We start from the raw sequence: 18,088 nt of genomic DNA on the forward strand, positions 1-18,088 counted from the left end.
AAATATCATGAGCTTTGAAATATATAGTAGTTTTGTAAGATAAATAAAGAACACAACATTTTTAACCGTGAACATGCAGAATTTGAAAATATATGTACCGTAATTACCATCCCTTCGCAATAATCCACTGAAGTTCTATAACTTATATATTTATTTATTACATTCCACATCGCAATATCAAATAAATGATTGGGAGATATGAACAGGATAACCCAAAACTGTTCCGTTCCACTAATTTTGATTAATAGTCCAAATGAGGTTATGGAACTTTTTTATTAAGATCACTCAATTTTACAGTCCAAATTTACAGTCTATTTATTATTTTTATTCATTTGTTATTAGTATTATTATTATTAGCGTAGAGCTCCCGAAGTGGAAGACGCTGAGTAAAATCATGATCATCGATTTTATTAGACTTGGCGGTTTTCTTGTTCGCCCACAGCTTTTTCATTCTCTGAGAAAATGCAGCTTTTCTTTCTTCACTCCATCTTGTGCCAACTCTTGGTGCTTTTATCTCTGGAATAATTTCCCATTTGAACACTTTTGTTTGAAATTATTTCTATTTTTAATTTCATCATCAGTAATTCCTGCCAAAACTAGATCTTCTTAACATTCCTAATCCATCCTCCTCCATAAGCAAGCGAAGCTACATATTTTACTATTTTTTTGTGATTCTATGGTCAGGAGCCTCATGATATGACCATAGAATTTTAGACGTCTTTTTCTCATGTCTGTTACAATATTTGAATGTTGCTCAACTGTGCTATTTTTCTGTAATCTATAACCATTCTCAGTTAATCTCGGACCTAGAATTTTTCTTATTATTTTCCTTTCTTCTTTCTTCAAATTTTCTAGATCAGGTTTCCTGTTGAGATTTAGGATCTCACTGGCATATAGCATTGATGGCTTTATTACTGTATTATAATGTCCAATTTTAGTGTGAAGAGACAGCATTTTTTATTGTAAATGGATTGCACAGCCCTAGGCCTTTACGAGCTTTCTTATTCTATCCTGCTGTGATAATCTCTCCGAATAACCTCTCCTAAATCATTTATTATATTATTATTTTTTACAAGAAGCACGAATGGGAGAGAAAAACTAAGGATACTCATTGTACTATACTTACTGTATTATTTACAGTATAATTACATATACTAAAATTTTTGTATATGGGTATGTAATATCATCTCATTTATTAATGTTTCAGATCTGGAAGAAGAATTTTGAAAGGAGTGAGTGGTAAATTCAAAGCTGGTCAGCTATCTGCCATACTTGGACCTCAGGCGCCGGAAAAAGTTCTCTACTCAATGCAATATCTGGTTACAGGTATGTTTTACTTTTTCCTACAGTTACCTTGGAAAGTGGCCATTGCTGCACGATTACAGATCGCAAGAATCACTTTCCGCTAGTGCGGGAAAAATTTTTTCCGCACTCCAGATTTGCAACATGGCAACGAAAATAGTTAGTGGGTTATATGGAGCACCAGTGCAGCAAAATCAAAATGAAGTTGGTAACAGTGACTGTTATTATAATAATAACGATGGACAAGGACAAGGACACCCTGAGTTGGAGGACAGCACAGTGCCACCCACCACCCACACACCACACAGCCGCCATTCAAACACACATACTACATTCTATTTTATTTATTAATTATTGAATTACACAGAAAAACATTTGATGCATTTCAGGCAATTTTTCCCATAATTACCCACTTTTCATATTCAATGGTAACAGGAAAAATTAAATGTGAAATACGGGCGCAAGCTCCTCTGAGGCACTCAAGAAGCCATTCCGCCCTCGCCTGCGGCTCGGGCGTAAACGTTTCTTTCAGTGCAGCAAACTGTCATTTGCGCACTAGTCACAAATAACTATTTCCTACAGATACCTGAAAAGTGACCATTTGTGCACTGATTGCAGGCTGCAAAGATCACTTTTCCGCACTAGTGGCCAAAGTGAGTACTTTGCGTACTCCAGATTTGCAGCATGACAACGCAAAATAGTTAGTAGGTTATATGGAGCAACAATGCAGCAAAATCAAAATGAAGTTGGTAACAGTGACTGCTGTGGCTGCTATAGTGAGCAGAGGTGCAACGAAGCACATGCGCTAATTATTATTCATTATATATATAGCCAAGGACAACGAGGACTTTAGGATTTTAAGATTAAGGTTTTTATCAATGATAAAATTACACAGGAACATTTGTTGCATTTCAGGCAATTTTACCCATAATTACCCACTTTTCATATTCAATGGTAACTGTAGGAAAAACTTAATGTGAAATACGTGCGCAAAGTTCTCTGCGGCACTCAAGAAACCATTCCGCCCTCGCCTACGGCTCGGGCGTAAACGTTTCTTTCGGTGCAGCAAACTGTCACTTGCGAACTAGTTGCCAATAACTATTTCCTACAGATACCCTGAAAAGTGACCATTTGTGCACTGATTGCAGGCTGCAAAGAATCACTTTTCCGCACTAGTGCGCAAAGTGAGTACTTTGCGTACTCCAGATTTGCAGCATGACCACCGCAAAATAGTTAGTAGGTTATATGGCAACAATGCAGCAAAATCAAAATGAAGTTGGTAACAGTGACTGCTGTGGCTGCTATAGTGAGCAGAGGTGCAACGAAGCACAATGCGCTAATATTATTCATTATATATTATAGCCAAGGACAACGAGGACTTTAGGATTTTAAGATTAAGGTTTTTATCAATGATAAAATTACACAGGAAAACATTTGTTGCATTTCAGGCAATTTTACCCATAATTACCCACTTTTCATATTCAATGGTAACTGTAGGAAAAACTTAATGTGAAATACGTGCGCAAGTTCCTCTGCTGCACTCAAGAAACCATCCGCCCTCGCTACGGCTCGGCGTAAACGTTTCTTTCGGTGCGCAAACTGTCACTTTGCGCACTAGTTGCACAATAATTATTTATTAAGCAATAAATTGTATTTACCAATAATTTAATGAATTTTCATAATAGGATTAAACAATTGTTAAATAATTAAATTCCTATATCTTGAAGAACAATGGCAAATCTGGCAAAAATACTCGTCAACAGGATCACGAAACGAAACACATGGCTACAACACCAGATTTGGAAGAATCGAGGAGAGCATAGATTGGATTTCTTTAAGAAAAAAAAAATTTTTATGGGGTGGAATTTTTTCAATATACTTCCTAGAGAGTTGAAAGAAATAGAGGAGGTGGAATACCTACAAAAAAATAAAGGAATATTTGATGGACTATCCCTATATCTTTGCAGGAGTATGTCAATTTGACTGCAAGATTTTAGAATCTTGTTTTTTATCAAAATTTGTGACGTCTTTATGTGTAGAGGATGATTTTGTGTGACAATATTAATAATGACTTCTTGTTGTAATTTGATACTGTTCAGATGTATTTTGTGCATTTTGATGAATAAGAAATTTTCAATTCAATGTTGCGGAGGTATTAAAGGATAGTGCTATACATTGTCAAATGATAGACACAAAAAACCAATATAGCCTATGTTCAAATCAAATCAAATCAAATCAATTGATTTTCATTCAAAATACAGTTCACAAACATAATTACATTTTTATGGGAAAATTATCAGCTTTGTGATCAAATACTGTCATTATAATAACGTAGACCTCACTATAGCTGCGTTTACACCAAAGCTATAACAAAAAAAATAAATCACTTTTCCTAATAGATTCAATTAGATTAATTGAAAGTATTAATTATTTATTATTTATGACACAACAACTATTACAGACTACATGCATTAAGCCCAAAACAGTCTTCACTACCATTTACAATCGAATAAAGTAAGTTACTAAAATAAATAGAAATGAGAGATACAGTACATGCATTTCACAAGATTGAACATAACTTATCATACACATGATGGACATATGTGTTTGTTAAGTTCCGTTCAATCTAATTGAATCTATAAGGGATAAGTTATTTAAATTTTTTGTTAATAACTTTGGTGTTAACACAGCTTAAGAGTTTCTCTCATTTCATCTCAGAAATTATCTTGTTAATTGTCGCTTAGGCCTACCAAGTAAAGTCTTTTTTTATAAGTCTTATTTCGTTTAGTTAAGTCGGTTTAAGTTTATGGTGCAATGGACAAAAGAGAACAATCAGTTACAAAAATGAAGAAATATAATCAGGTTAATTAAGAAATATAATTATTGTTATTGATTGTTTTTATTGTATGTAAAGGATTATTTTTTATATATCCCTCAAATAGCTTACAGCTAGAGGGATATTATCGCACTATTGTAATACTCAAAATAAATAAAATAAATACTAGTTCTAATCAATGATTATTTTTAAAAATGAAGTCATTTCCCATATTTTTGGCTTCTTCAAGGATGAGTTTGTCCTTGAGAGACTAAATTAGTCTAAATAAGGCTGATCAACTAAAACATAATAACATAGCAAATAAATATGCCAGACTCTGGAGCGACTGTTTTCCTCAATTATTTCAGCAGTTGAAACTAGTTTTTCAACGGTATGACGCTCTTCTGTACTCATTATTCACGTAATTCTGAAACAAAACTTAGATTTTTGAGAATATTTCGATCAAATTATATTGTTATAGCATCGTTATAAATTATATTCCGATATCATTGTTTGTGTGCACTAAAGGAATAGAAAATCATTCTTATTCTTATCAACAAAATATAAATCTAAGGGAAAAATTAACTTAGTGTAGCCTACAAAAACTGTGCTTGGATATTACTTTCTAGTAATGTAAACTTAGATGTTCCATGTACTTTATTATAATATTAGCTCAATATAATTCATGAAAATTGTGTTTCATGGCAAATAAATAATTTAATATTTCCTGAGGGTGATGCCCACATGTGCTCTAGGCTTGTGCGTGGTAATGAGGTGGGTTATGAGATTGGATTAGAGTTCTTTATTTATGTATGTTACAATATTCACTGGCTTATACACTTTTTTTTATTAAATGACGGTAATGCTAATTATACAACTTATTTCACAGCAGGTGATAAGAGATGAATGGACCTACAGTTTTAGGTGGGTTACGAACCACCGAGAACCGATTTGCAACTCATGAATTTATATTCAAAGGAGTTGTCTCAAGTGGTCACCCTTCCAAAAAGTGAGAAGCAGTCGCTTGATTTTTGAGCGATAAGCGATAGCTATATAGTAAGTTCCACGTTATTATAATGGCAGTGGAGAAAGATAGGAGAACAACGTTGCCGATCCTCTGTCTTGTCAATGCCTTCTATAGACGGTAGCTGATACACGTTTATTGATGTAATATCAACTGTTCATTCTCGTTTAAAATGATCAGTTGAATTTTATCAAAAAAGAAATTATACTTTTCAATGATTTCATAATGAATTTTAATAATTAGGATGAAATATTTTGTTAATTAATTATAATAATCTACATTGTTAGAAGACGATCTGGCAACAGAGCAAAGCGAGAAAGAGATAGGGCTATTCACTTTGTTGAATGATAGACAAGGATAGCAATACGATTGTTAACAAAATACTGTCATTATAACGTGGACCTCACTGTAGATTCAAGATTTAATAATATACAGGAATAGCACGACCACTGAGTCAAATTAACTTTTCCCCATTGGAATAAGAAATTTATTTGAAATAATATAATACGTGTTAATAATCAATCAATGTTATTCCAGCTTCAAATAAATTAATATCCTCAAAAGATTAAGTTAATACAATTTCATTTAATTGAATTCATTGCCAATCAAAGTAGTCGTTAGGTCATGTCAGAGGCCCTGAAATTGATCAGTTGCGACCTAAAAACTCTGACACCAGACCTGAGCCAGCCAGGTCACTCGATATTATTATTATTGCCAATCAGAATATCCAAGACATACCGGTATTACAAACTCTTTAATATGACATATCATTAAAAAATAATTAAATAGACATAATTTCTCATACATTGATACATACAATATCATTCTCAACTATGGATGATTGAGAAAGGAACCACAGGCCCAAAACTTTTTCTTTCTCAAATTTAGATAGAAATTGAATAGAAAAATAAAATATAAAATCTAAGCATCACCAGCAAAAAGAAACTCTTTTCCCGCTGGTGAGAGTTGCAAAACAGTAAAAGAAAAACATAATATTTCGAAATAATGCAGAAAATTAAGTTCAAAATTGAATAATTATTACAGTAGAAACTTCAGAACAGTAGAATCAACAAATATTTTGCAGAGAAAACACTATAAAATTAAAATAAAATAATTAAAATTGGATTGCGCTGTATTCAACGTAAAGAAATATTCCTTTGTTGTAGTTGACACACTGTGTTACTTGTAAATATTTGAAAAGAACTTACTTTTCCTGGAGTATTGAGGAATGCATTTCAACTCCTGAGGAGGAGCTTCATCAGCCTTCTCAGATAAAATGCATTCCTCAATACTCCAAGAAAAGTAAGTGTTTTTCAAATATTCACAATTACCTAACACAGCAGTGTCTGAACTATAACAAACAACAAAGGAATAAATATAGTGTTTCGTTATGGAAAGCAACATCAGAAATATATTCCCTCTCAATCCACTCTTTCAAGCTCTTTTACATAATACATATTATTACTTTACTTAACAATGAAATAGATTCTGCTTATTTACTTTCTAAACTTAATATCTACATATCATCCATAGCTCGTCGTTCTTCATTTTCTTTTCTTGTAACACGCTCCAGAACAGAGAGTCATTATAACTCTCCAATTAATAGAATCCAAAGGCTTTTGAATCTCTTTTGTGGGCGCCTAGACGTCTTTGGGTGCTCTCGTGGCAGATTCCGCAGCACTCTGAAGGGCTTAATTTAGGATAGATATTTGTAGCCAGGTTTCCGTATTACATTTTTCTTTCTCTCTTTTTTATGACTTTTTCTTCTCAGATTCTCTGTTATTTCTGTATTGCATGGTTTGTACCCATGTAAGATATTTTAAGTGCATATTCTCCCACCTCCCATATTTTATCTTGGAAAGTAGTTTCGGCAATAGATAGGATTAGATAGATTCAGGATAGATTCAGGATAGATAGGAATCCTAGCTATAAGATAGGATTTTTTTTAAATAAAAAAAACACATATTTCTTTTGTTAAGACGCTTTTTTTTGTTATATAATTTATTTTGTTCTTATTTTATTTTACTCTTGTTTTATTCTCAGCTTGATGTTTATTTTAAATCTAATTTTTTAATGAAGAATGTTGTAATGTTTCAAGGAGACATATAAGGGTTTAACCTGTTGTCTCCATGTATGTATGATGTGAATAAATATATGATACAAAATACAACAACAATATTATTCAATTTATCTTCAATTTTTTTTTAAATTGACTAAGGCTATTATGCTGATTGCTGATTTGTACAATTGTTTTTTTGTCTCATTTACAATGTATATATTCTGTCTCTACTGCTGTATTTACTTATTCTGTGAATAAAGATTATTTGATTTGATTTGTTTCAGATCGCAGGGCGTGAGTGGCCGTTTGAGACTGAATGGAGTGGCAAGAGATGAAGCCAGGTTCAGGAAGATGTCGTGCTATATCCAGCAGGAGGACCTTTTGCAGCCAATGCTCACTCTCCAGGAAGTCATGAACTTTGCAGCCTTACTCAAACTTCCGCCAGGAACTGGATACAAGCAGAGGAGAGTTGTGGTAAATCTCTATAATCATTATGATAAACACTGTAGGCCTACTTATAAAAAAAGCCAGAAACACTTTATTGATTATTGATTGATTCATACAATAAATGCATCATCAATATTATTATAATACCCCAGTTATTACAATATGTGAATAAGACAGAAAAGATCTAGAATGAGAAAGATTCATAAAATAAATCCATCATCAATTATTACTAAAACTCCAATTATTACAGTATTCGAATGAGAGAGAAAAGATCTAGAATGAGAAGTATCATAAGTATTTATTTATTTATCTATCTATTTATTCCATAGAAACATAAAAAGGCTCACAGACAAATTCCAGTACGATAGCCTTAATGACATATTTGATAGTGGAACATTACAATTAAAAAAGAAAATAAGAGAGAAGAAAATAATATCGCACTTCATTAAATATTCACAATTCAGTAGGCTATACCTAATAAGATTAGAAGAGAATGATATTATATTGGTTAGATTCCGGAAAGTTAGTAAAAGTGTATAGGATGAAAAATATTAAAATAAAAAGTTGAAAATAAGGACAGTTAGTATAGAGCTCAAAAATGATAATTATTCATTAATTGAGCAGCATAATTTTTTCACAAGATTTTTTGCATGTATTGAAGCGGTCATAGAAGGGGCCATGGAATGGGTTTAGTCTATTGTACAATCTCATTGTTCTATTTAGGTAGGAATTGAAATGGTGAGCGGTTCTGACAAACGGTATCTGAAATAGCAGATTAAGTCCATTCCTATTCCATGGAACATGGAAATTTTACAAATTGTTGAAATCTGGCATGAATATATTATTATTACTCTGTTGTATATCCATACTTTTTCACTGTTAAAATTAAACTTGAATTTAAAAAAAACACTTTTGAAGTGAAAATACACTCACTTTTGTAGTGGCGATCGTTTCGACCTGTTGTTGGTCATCATCAGACTGTGGGAATTTACTCAGATGACAAGGCTATGTGTGGTAAGGGATGAAGGTGGTGGAATAGTTGTGGTGGGGGTTGGGTTGGTGGATACTTAGTGAGGCAGTGAACACACCTATTCCACCACCTTCATCCCTTACCACACATAGCCTTGTCATCTGAGTGAATTCCCACAGTCTGATGATGACCAACAACAGGTCGAAACGATCGTCACTACAAAAGTAAGTGTATTTTCACTTCAAAAGTGTTTTTTTCAAAATTCAAGTTTAATATTATTATTATTTAGAATTTCATATAATAACATTAATGCTCTAATGGATCTTCTGGTTTTTAATTTTTGGACTTTAAATGTTGACCTTTAAGTTTCGGTGGAAAAAGCTATTGGACAAAATGTATTACTGTATACGTTTTGAAATAAAGATACCTCAATAACTTATTTTTAATAATCTCCAAATCATTTACGGCAGTGCTCTGTGATGGCTCCCAAACAAGTGCTGCATACTCTAGTAGTTTGCTCCTCACTACTGTTGCAATATAAATATTCAATATGACCTCACATCTAGTGAAGGGCTTACAAGAGAAACCCTAGTGATCTATTGGCCGAATTCATGACATTAGCCAAATGATCCCTGTATGTAAGGGCTGGGTCCATCTGGACTCGTTACCCTGTCCAAAAAGTATCAATTATTTTATAACTATACTGTCAAGGATTCTTTTGGCGGGTAAAAATCATGAACTTGGTTTTTGAAATATTGATTTCTAATTTATTCAATTCACACCATCTCTGAACTCCGTCCAAATCCCGCTGCAAGAAGGCACAATCATGAATACCATGGAGTGAGAGAAGATTTGAATTGAATGAGGAAGAAAATGCTACAGTTTGAAGGACTTCAAGGTTTGATCAATAGAGATCTTATTTTATTCTTTATTGATTCATACAATAAATACATCATCAAAAATGATAGGGAGAAAAAAAAAAGGTAACCTTGTGCTATTCCTCTCCCAAATTTAGATAAGGTTACACATAGTACGAAATAGGTTGAGTCTTGTAGTTGTTCATTTCACAAAATTTTCAGTCCTTAATTATCTTCACAAAGTAGTTTTTAAAATTTAGATGCTTCAAAACTAAACATAGAAGAAATATTGCACATTATTATCACTAAAATAGGAAATATTCAAGAAATAATTTTGAAAGACCAAAAAACAAACTTAATTTTTCATGTCAGTTTCTTTTTTTCCATGATTCAGTTGCAACAATTTTTCATTTTATAATTTTTTTTATGTCTATACTATAGCTATCTAGTCTGGAGACTAATGAGCTAATTATTCCTACCGTACCCTAACATACTACTTGAAAATGTTAACAGCGGATATCTCATAGATATTCTTACTGATAATGACTGTTCATTAATATGTACACTATGACTGTACTATAGAAGCTAGATTTTACAAATAAATGGAATTTATTTCAGTTACAACTACAGAAATTTTATACACTTTTATTTCAATTTCCCAGAGATATATATTACAATGATACTAAGTTAATAATAATATTTGTTTATTCAAGTTTCAAGTTTTTATTGGGCCAGTTGAACATAGAAGTTACGGTATAGCCAAGTCACAATTCACATTAAAGAAACATACAATAATTTCACAGGTACAATACATACAATAGACAATAATAAATAAAATAAAACAGATCAGTAAAAGCAAATTTACAATTAGATCAGATAATTTAGTGGTCTCCTGTACTTGTACAGCAGTACAAAAGAAACAAATCTTTGATATATGACAATCTATGGATGTTGAATTTTATCAATAATCCAAGTACTTGATAAACAAAATATAAATTCACAGAAAAATAATATAATAATTATTGAGTTTTTATAATTTTCACACAAGAATATATATATTCTCTATAGGGAAAAATAGGGATTGTTTCAGGAATTTTCTGATTAAACATATCAATCATAAATGAAATGTTTTTTCAATTGTGTTTTAAAGGTGAATGATATTCAAGGAATTCTGGGCTTGACTGAATGTAGACATACAAGAACTGAGGCGCTGTCTGGTGGCCAGAAAAAGAGACTATCTATAGCCCTAGAGCTGATCAACAACCCTCCAGTCTTATTTCTAGACGAGCCTACGAGGTAAGCATTTATATTTTAATACAATTAAAAATCATACTGTACTTTAAATATTAGAATCTAAGTAGGTATCTATTATCAAGTTGATAATAATGGCATCATATAGCCAAAACATGTTGTGAGTAAATTTAAAAAGGGTATTTAGATTTATATTTTTATTTATATTGATGAAGAGTAGCCCTATAATATAAATTTTTAGGCTAGGCACACACCAATTAGTCAAGACAAGACAAGACAAGACACGTTCAGTCACAATACTTCACATTGTTGCTTATGACGCAACTCTCATTGTATTTAGACATGTCTTCATTGACTTACTTCTATCAAAATTTGGAAAAAGAACAGTTTTGGGCTAGGCCTGTTGGTCCCTTTCTAATCATGTATTTGATTTGTGCATTGTTAAATGTAAATAAATGAATAAGCAACTGTGTGAAGTATTGTGACTGATCATGTCTTGTCTTGTCTTGACTAACTGGTGTGCGCCTAGCCTTAGATGTGATTGGGCAAGAGCAACAGGTGTAGCTCAAACTGCTCTACTTCCAAGGGAAGAATATTAAAAAAAGAAAGAGATGTCTGCATATAATATGTATTCAATGTTATTATGTATGTTAGGAATTACCCTGTAGAAAAACTACGAAATGAGACTCATGGCTACTATACTAGATTTGGGAGGATAACGAAAAGGCACAGGTTGGATTTTTAAGAAAAAGACGCACTGCATGGGAAGGAAATACTTCACAAAGCTGCTTTTAGAAATTACAGACAATAGAGAACATCAGAAAATTGAGTATAAAACTCAAGGAGTATTTAATATCATTGTGTCTGTACTCTCTACAAGAGTTTACAGAACACATTGTAGGTTTGTGACTGTTATTTCTGTGGGAGGTTTAAGTCTGTTTTATACTACTTTTAATGTTGTGTTTGTTATGTATTTTATTGACGCTGTTCCTAATGTAACTGTACCGTACATGATTATGAATAAAGACTTCTCAAATCAAATCATATATGAACACAGGATTATGAATACAGTTTTTCAAGTCTACAGCAAACTAACTCTTCTCTATTTTCTAATTTGGATGGAGAATACTGTACTATTATTATAGAGGAGATCGAGATTAACAATATTGCACTAACATTGGATCCCTGGATAAATGTGTATGAGAAATAATGGAACTTCAACATTGATGAATTTGCGAGTATATTGGAAAGCTTAATTCATTCAAATTTTCTGTAAATGTGGTTGTATTCTACATATTTTCTGTATTTTCTCATAATTAAATTTATATAAATTCATTTTATATGTAATATTGTGGGGTAGTTCAACAGTAGTGTTTAGTTTCCGATAGTATTTCAATTTACTCTTAATATTCTTGCTTTTTTACTTTCCTTGCCCTACTACCATAGGTAAGGAAAGTATTGCTTTCCAAAAAAAATTAAGGTACCCCAATTTCAAGTTTTCTATACGTTTCAAGGTCCCCTGAGTCCAAAAACATGATTTTTGGGTGTTGGTCTGTGTGTGTGTGTGTGTGTGTGTGTATGTGTGTATGTGTGTATGTGTGTATGTCTGTGAACACGATAACTCCATTCCTAATTAACCGATTGACTTGAAATTTTAACTTAAGGTCCTTATACAATGAGGACCCGACAACAAGAAATTCAATAAAATTCAATTCAAGATGGCGGAAAAAATGGCGGATAATTACTAAAAAACCATGTTTTTCACGATTTTCTCAAAAACGGCTCTAACGATTTCCTTTAAATTTATACATGGATAGCTATTTATAAGCCCTATCAACTGACATGAGTCCTCATTTCTGGGAAAATTGCAGGAGCTGCGTAATATTCTCGAGAAAAATGGCGGATAATTACTAAAAAACCATGTTTTTCACGGTTTTCTCAAAAATTACTCGATTGATTTATTTCAAATTCATACTCTGTATAGTTATTTGTCAGCTCCATCAACTGGCATGAGTCTCCTTTTTGGGAAACTAATGGGGGGTTCACCCCATCCTTGAGAAATGGACTTTGTAACCTCCTCTCGTGCATGAGGTAGGTAGGTAGAGCAGTCTATAAGAATAACACATAGTCGAGACATTTCATCTGTAGAACAGCTGTTTTGACGACTTTTAAAAAATCATCGGATTTCACAATTAACACAAAGGAAAAAGTATTCTGAAAACAATTTATTATATACACACATATACAGTAGTCTGATCGTAGTTTCAAATAATTATGTTGCCGCCAATCGTCATTATGTTATTTCTCTAAATTATTGTCGTTTAAGAATGAGGCTCCCAGTTCAATGAGCAAGGAAAGTTGTGTGAGTGTACCACACCAGATTTTTGTATATTTTAATGAATTTAACGAATCAGTGTGATTATTATGTGTCATGTGAGCAATTTTTGGGAGAAATCCTGTTTGTTTCTATTTTTTCATAAATGAAACTGTATGATTTATTCCAGATACTTAGCCTTATTCTATTTATTCATTTTTAAAATTTTTACTTCTTGTATCTTTTAATGAATCATTGTCATTATTGTGTAATGGAAGCAACTTTTGGGAGAATCCTGTTTGTTTCTACGTTTTAATGAATAACTGTATGATCTCTTCCATCAATTATTCATTATTATACCTATTTAGTCTTTCATTCATTATTATTTATAGTGATTTTGTTGTTGAAAACTCTGAAATTTCATTAAATTTACGGTACCACGAAGTTATTTTCCAAGTATTTTTTCCAAGTAGGAATTTGTGCAAGAGTATCTGAAGTTTTGGTATTACAAGAGCATGCTACCAGAATAATAAACAATTCAGATAGGAAAGCTCACTATAATCCAATTTTTATTTAAGATAGTGTGGTGACTTTTATAAGGTTGTATAATAGATACGGTATACATTGATGTTACATGTCAAGGTACAATAGAATGAATACCGTACAGTTTTGTACCTAATAAAAAATCAACATGTAGCATACAAGAAGCTATCAAAATGTTCATATTTCACAAAGTTTGATTTTCAAAGACCTTAAAGAATTCACTTGAATGTGGGCATAAGACTCTTAACCACTCTACACTAGAAATTGGAGCTAATAATAATTATTAAACGAAAATCCAAATTAAATGCTGTAATCACCCCGAAAACTTCTGCAACCGCAAATATTGACAACAGGATAAAAAGAAAAAAAATGCTATAAACAGTATCTTAAATGCAGTATCTCAGTAATTCCCATCTGTAGAAATTAGAGCTTTGCCTTTTTCAACGTTTGAAAAACATAAGCAATATTCTAGTCAATTTGGGCTTCGAGGTGCACAAGATTGATATTTTTAGAATCTTTCAAATTCAAATTCAAATTCACTTATTTGCCATAAAATAATACAGATTGAAAATAAAATAAAACAGAATCTATGTGCTGAATTAGAGATCTTATAATCATTCCCGTTTTTCCCGGTATGCAATCCACAAGTTGACATGTTTTGATGCGAACAAACGAACAAACACAACCCTACTCTCTCTTATTATACATTGGAACATTCATTTATTTATACATTATATAGATAGATTATTCGATTTTTGTTTTGTGTGGTTTTGCTAGTGGCTTGGACAAGTGTCGACGTCGTACACTCTGCGTCTGCTGCGAACCCTGGCCCACCAGGGCAGAACGATAGTGTGCACCATACATCAGCCAAGTGCCAGCCTCTCCAGATGTTCGACCACGTGTATGTGCTGGCCTCGGGGCTCTGTGTGTACCAGGGCGTAACCGGCGAGCTCGTCCCCTTCCTATCCTCGGTCGGTCTACACTGTCCCAGGCATTACAACCCGGCTGACTTCGGTGAGAACACAGTTTACAATCGTTCTATTACTAGTACCTAGTTCTGTGAACAGTGGACCTCATCCACAAGTATCTGATGTCAAAGTTAGTAGACAGAAGGTTGGTCACTCATCTATAGTATTTTCGTTGAAATGCAATTGGAGTGGGGGAACTGCAGCCGTGACGTAGGCTGTAGTACAGAGTAGGCAGAATATCGCATTCTTGAAAATCATACAGTGTCGTATAGTCAAATTATATAACACAAACATTTTCTGACATGCAAGATTTCTGTTTCTGCTTTACAATAATTATCAAAAAATTTTAATAATACAAGTATTTTGCCATATAAAATCAAAAACCCCACCTCCTAACCTTCCCTTTTAAACCCTTGAGGTTCTTCATCTTCCAGGTCGTGTTTATATTTATCTGATATCACCTGTTCCAGTTGATTCAGTTGAATCACAATTCACATTGAATCATAATTTACTCATAAAAACTGTTATTTTTTTCTCCAAGATCAAAACTCACTTATGTTGATAAACTCAGTTCACGTTTGAGTTTGTAACACGACATATGAAATTTATCCAGTTCCGTGATAATCTTTTCATCTGATAAAAATATTTCTCAACTATTTTAAACTAGTAGTTCTGTGAACAGTAGACCTCACGCAATATTCTCATCCACAAGTACCTGATTGAAACTATAGCCCTTATGGAGATACAGCAATAGACTGGCTTCTCCACACGTCTGTGTGTAATCACTTGTCAGCTGATTTATGATGAATATAGTCTCATTTTTACTCCAATATTGCGTATGAAGGAGGCTCCTTTTTCCTTTTTATTATCCTTGAAATGCAAATTTCCAAAAACTTGTATATACGTCGACGCGCAATTAAAAAAGGAACATACCTGTCAAATTTCATGAAAATCTATTACCGCGTTTCGCCGTAATGCGGCACATTAAACATAAGAGAAATGCCAAACCGTCGACTTGAATCTTAGACCTCATTTCGCTCGGTCAATTATTGTTTTTCAATCAAGAATATTATAATTCCTTCAGCATTATTTAGTTCATTCAATCATTTTATATTCTATTTTCAATCATCTTAAATCTGTTTTTCAAATGTGAAAATATTGATACTGATGGGCACGCATCATTAAATGAAACCCTAGGTACCTACTTCATAGAAATAATAGACACGGCCAGACATATGTGTAATGCATGCAATGAATAATTCACTTGTCAGCTGATTGATTATGAATAATTTATAGTCTGATTAATCCTCAAAGTAGATATATAGTAATATCAGAGTATGGAGGAATTCCTTTTCTTTTCATATTATATCCTTAAAATGCAAAATTTCAAAAAAAACCTTGTGTGGGCTATACATCGTCGCGCAGTTGAAAATGGAATATTCCTGCAAAATCTCATCGAATTTTATCAACGCGTAATTGCATAACATACAGACAGACAAATGAAAATCCGAGTTAAAACATAGACCTCACTACGTTCGGTCAAATAACACAACAGTTTAAGCTGCGTTTACACCAAAGTTATCAACAAAATGTTTATTTTTCCGTCTTCATAGATTCTATTAGATTAACGGAGCTTGACAAACACTATGTTCATCATATGTATGATGAGTTATGTTCAATCTAATAAGTTAGAATCTATAAGGACGGAAAAATAACATTTTGTTAATAACTTTGGTTAAACGCAGATTTATCTTATAAATTCGAAGGCTTGAATAGACAGACTTCATTATAATATTGTACAATCAAATCAAATCAAATTTTATTCATCAAAACAATTACAATACAATTTGGATACTATACATTCAATACAAATAAACAAAGAAGTTTTATGCGTTGAATAATTTATTAATAGGCATAGATAATTTAATGAATAAATAAAGGTAACTATACACCCCACTATAATTATGTGTTGGGATATGTAGGTTTCTACAAAATATGTAGTATAGTACTTATGTACTTATAGTACTTATAAATGTACTTATGACATTAGGCCACAGTGTCGTTTTCAGTGTCATACGTCAGAGGCCCTGAAATTGATCAGTTGCGACCTGAAAACTCTGACACCAGACCTGAATCAGCCAGGTTAAAGCTTAAAGCTTTCTTCCAAAACAAGCCTCACTGAATATTGATTTGTTACACGCATTTATACAGAAGTGAAATTAAATAATAAGAAAAAATAAATGTTTATTTCCCAGAAAAAAAAAGCTAAAACTACTACATCAATTACAGAATAAATGAATAGGGTAATGAATTTATTGCCAATACAAGAAATATTTTACAAACAAAATAATCATTAAATTACAATAGTTTTTGGCGTGACTGGAAAAAGAAGCCTTGAGCTGCAGCCACGATCTAAAATAAGAAAACATTTTTTATCCAATAACACAGTACAATTATACAATGCTGTTGATGGATGGTAAATCTATGGATGTTGAAAATATTAGATAGTTTACAATAAACACACGAAATGAAATACATTTTTTAATCTAATAACAGCAGTACAATTAATTAATACAATGCTGTTGATGGATGATAATCTATGGATGTTGAAAATATTAGATAGTTTACAATAAACACACGAAATGAAATACATTTTTTAATCTAATAACAGCAGTACAATTAATTAATACAATGCTGTTGATGGATGATAATCTATGGATGTTGAAAATATTAGATAGTTTACAATAAACACACGAAATGAAATACATTTTTTAATCTAAAACAGCAGTACAATTAATTAACAATGCTGTGATGGATGATAATCTATGGATGTTGAAATTTAGATAGTTTACAATAAACACACGAAATGAAATACATTTTTTAATCTAATAACAGCAGTACAATTATTAATACAATGCTGTTGATGGATGATAATCTATGATGTTGAAAATATTAATAGTTTACAATAAACACACGAAATGAATACATTTTTTAATCTAATAACAGCAGTACAATAATTAATACAGCTGTTGATGGATGATAATCTATGATGTTTAAAATATTAGATAGTTTACAATAAACACACGAAATGAAATACAAAGCCAATCGGTTTCTTGGATAGTAAGTCTCTGTCTATGAATTTATTACCGTACAACTTATCAAATTTGTTTTTTACAATAAACACACCATTAAAATGTAAAATTCTGTGTTATAGTAATTGAAATGACCGACGGAGATGACGAGGATAATATCAAAAATTATCTTCAGCGATAAAAAATGGAAAAGTTGTCCAACTGACGTCTGCTGATGCCAAAAAGTCAATTCCAGATTTTCAAACTACCAATAGAAGGCTACACTTGAAGGTGAATATACTTGAAGTTCTCACTCCAAACTAATTTGTTATTGTTATTGTGTTTTTATTATTTATATGTTTTACCAAGGGTTGGAAAGTTGGCTTATTCTGCTTATCAGGAGCCTATAATATTGTGTAAACTTGCTGGTGATATAGAATTATAACTCTGTGGGTAGATGACACAAG

At 32.3% G+C, this 18,088-nt stretch overlaps 1 protein-coding gene across 1 annotated transcript; it reads left to right on the forward strand.

Moving 5' to 3' along the window:
• Positions 1-1,207: 1,207 nt before the first annotated feature.
• Positions 1,208-17,846, forward strand: LOC120356056 (ATP-binding cassette sub-family G member 1-like; the record flags this gene model as incomplete). Its single annotated transcript, XM_039444851.1, is given in 8 exon segments — positions 1,208-1,278; positions 1,281-1,326; positions 7,485-7,674; positions 10,625-10,770; positions 14,360-14,367; positions 14,370-14,462; positions 14,465-14,596; positions 17,765-17,846. Coding segments are annotated over 8 exon segments (745 nt in total), but the record flags the coding sequence as incomplete, so codon positions are not given.
• Between the last annotated feature and the right edge of the window lie 242 nt (positions 17,847-18,088).

This window comes from Nilaparvata lugens, unplaced genomic scaffold (genome assembly GCF_014356525.2).
Source record: "Nilaparvata lugens isolate BPH unplaced genomic scaffold, ASM1435652v1 scaffold5653, whole genome shotgun sequence".
Classification (NCBI taxonomy): domain Eukaryota; kingdom Metazoa; phylum Arthropoda; class Insecta; order Hemiptera; family Delphacidae; genus Nilaparvata; species Nilaparvata lugens.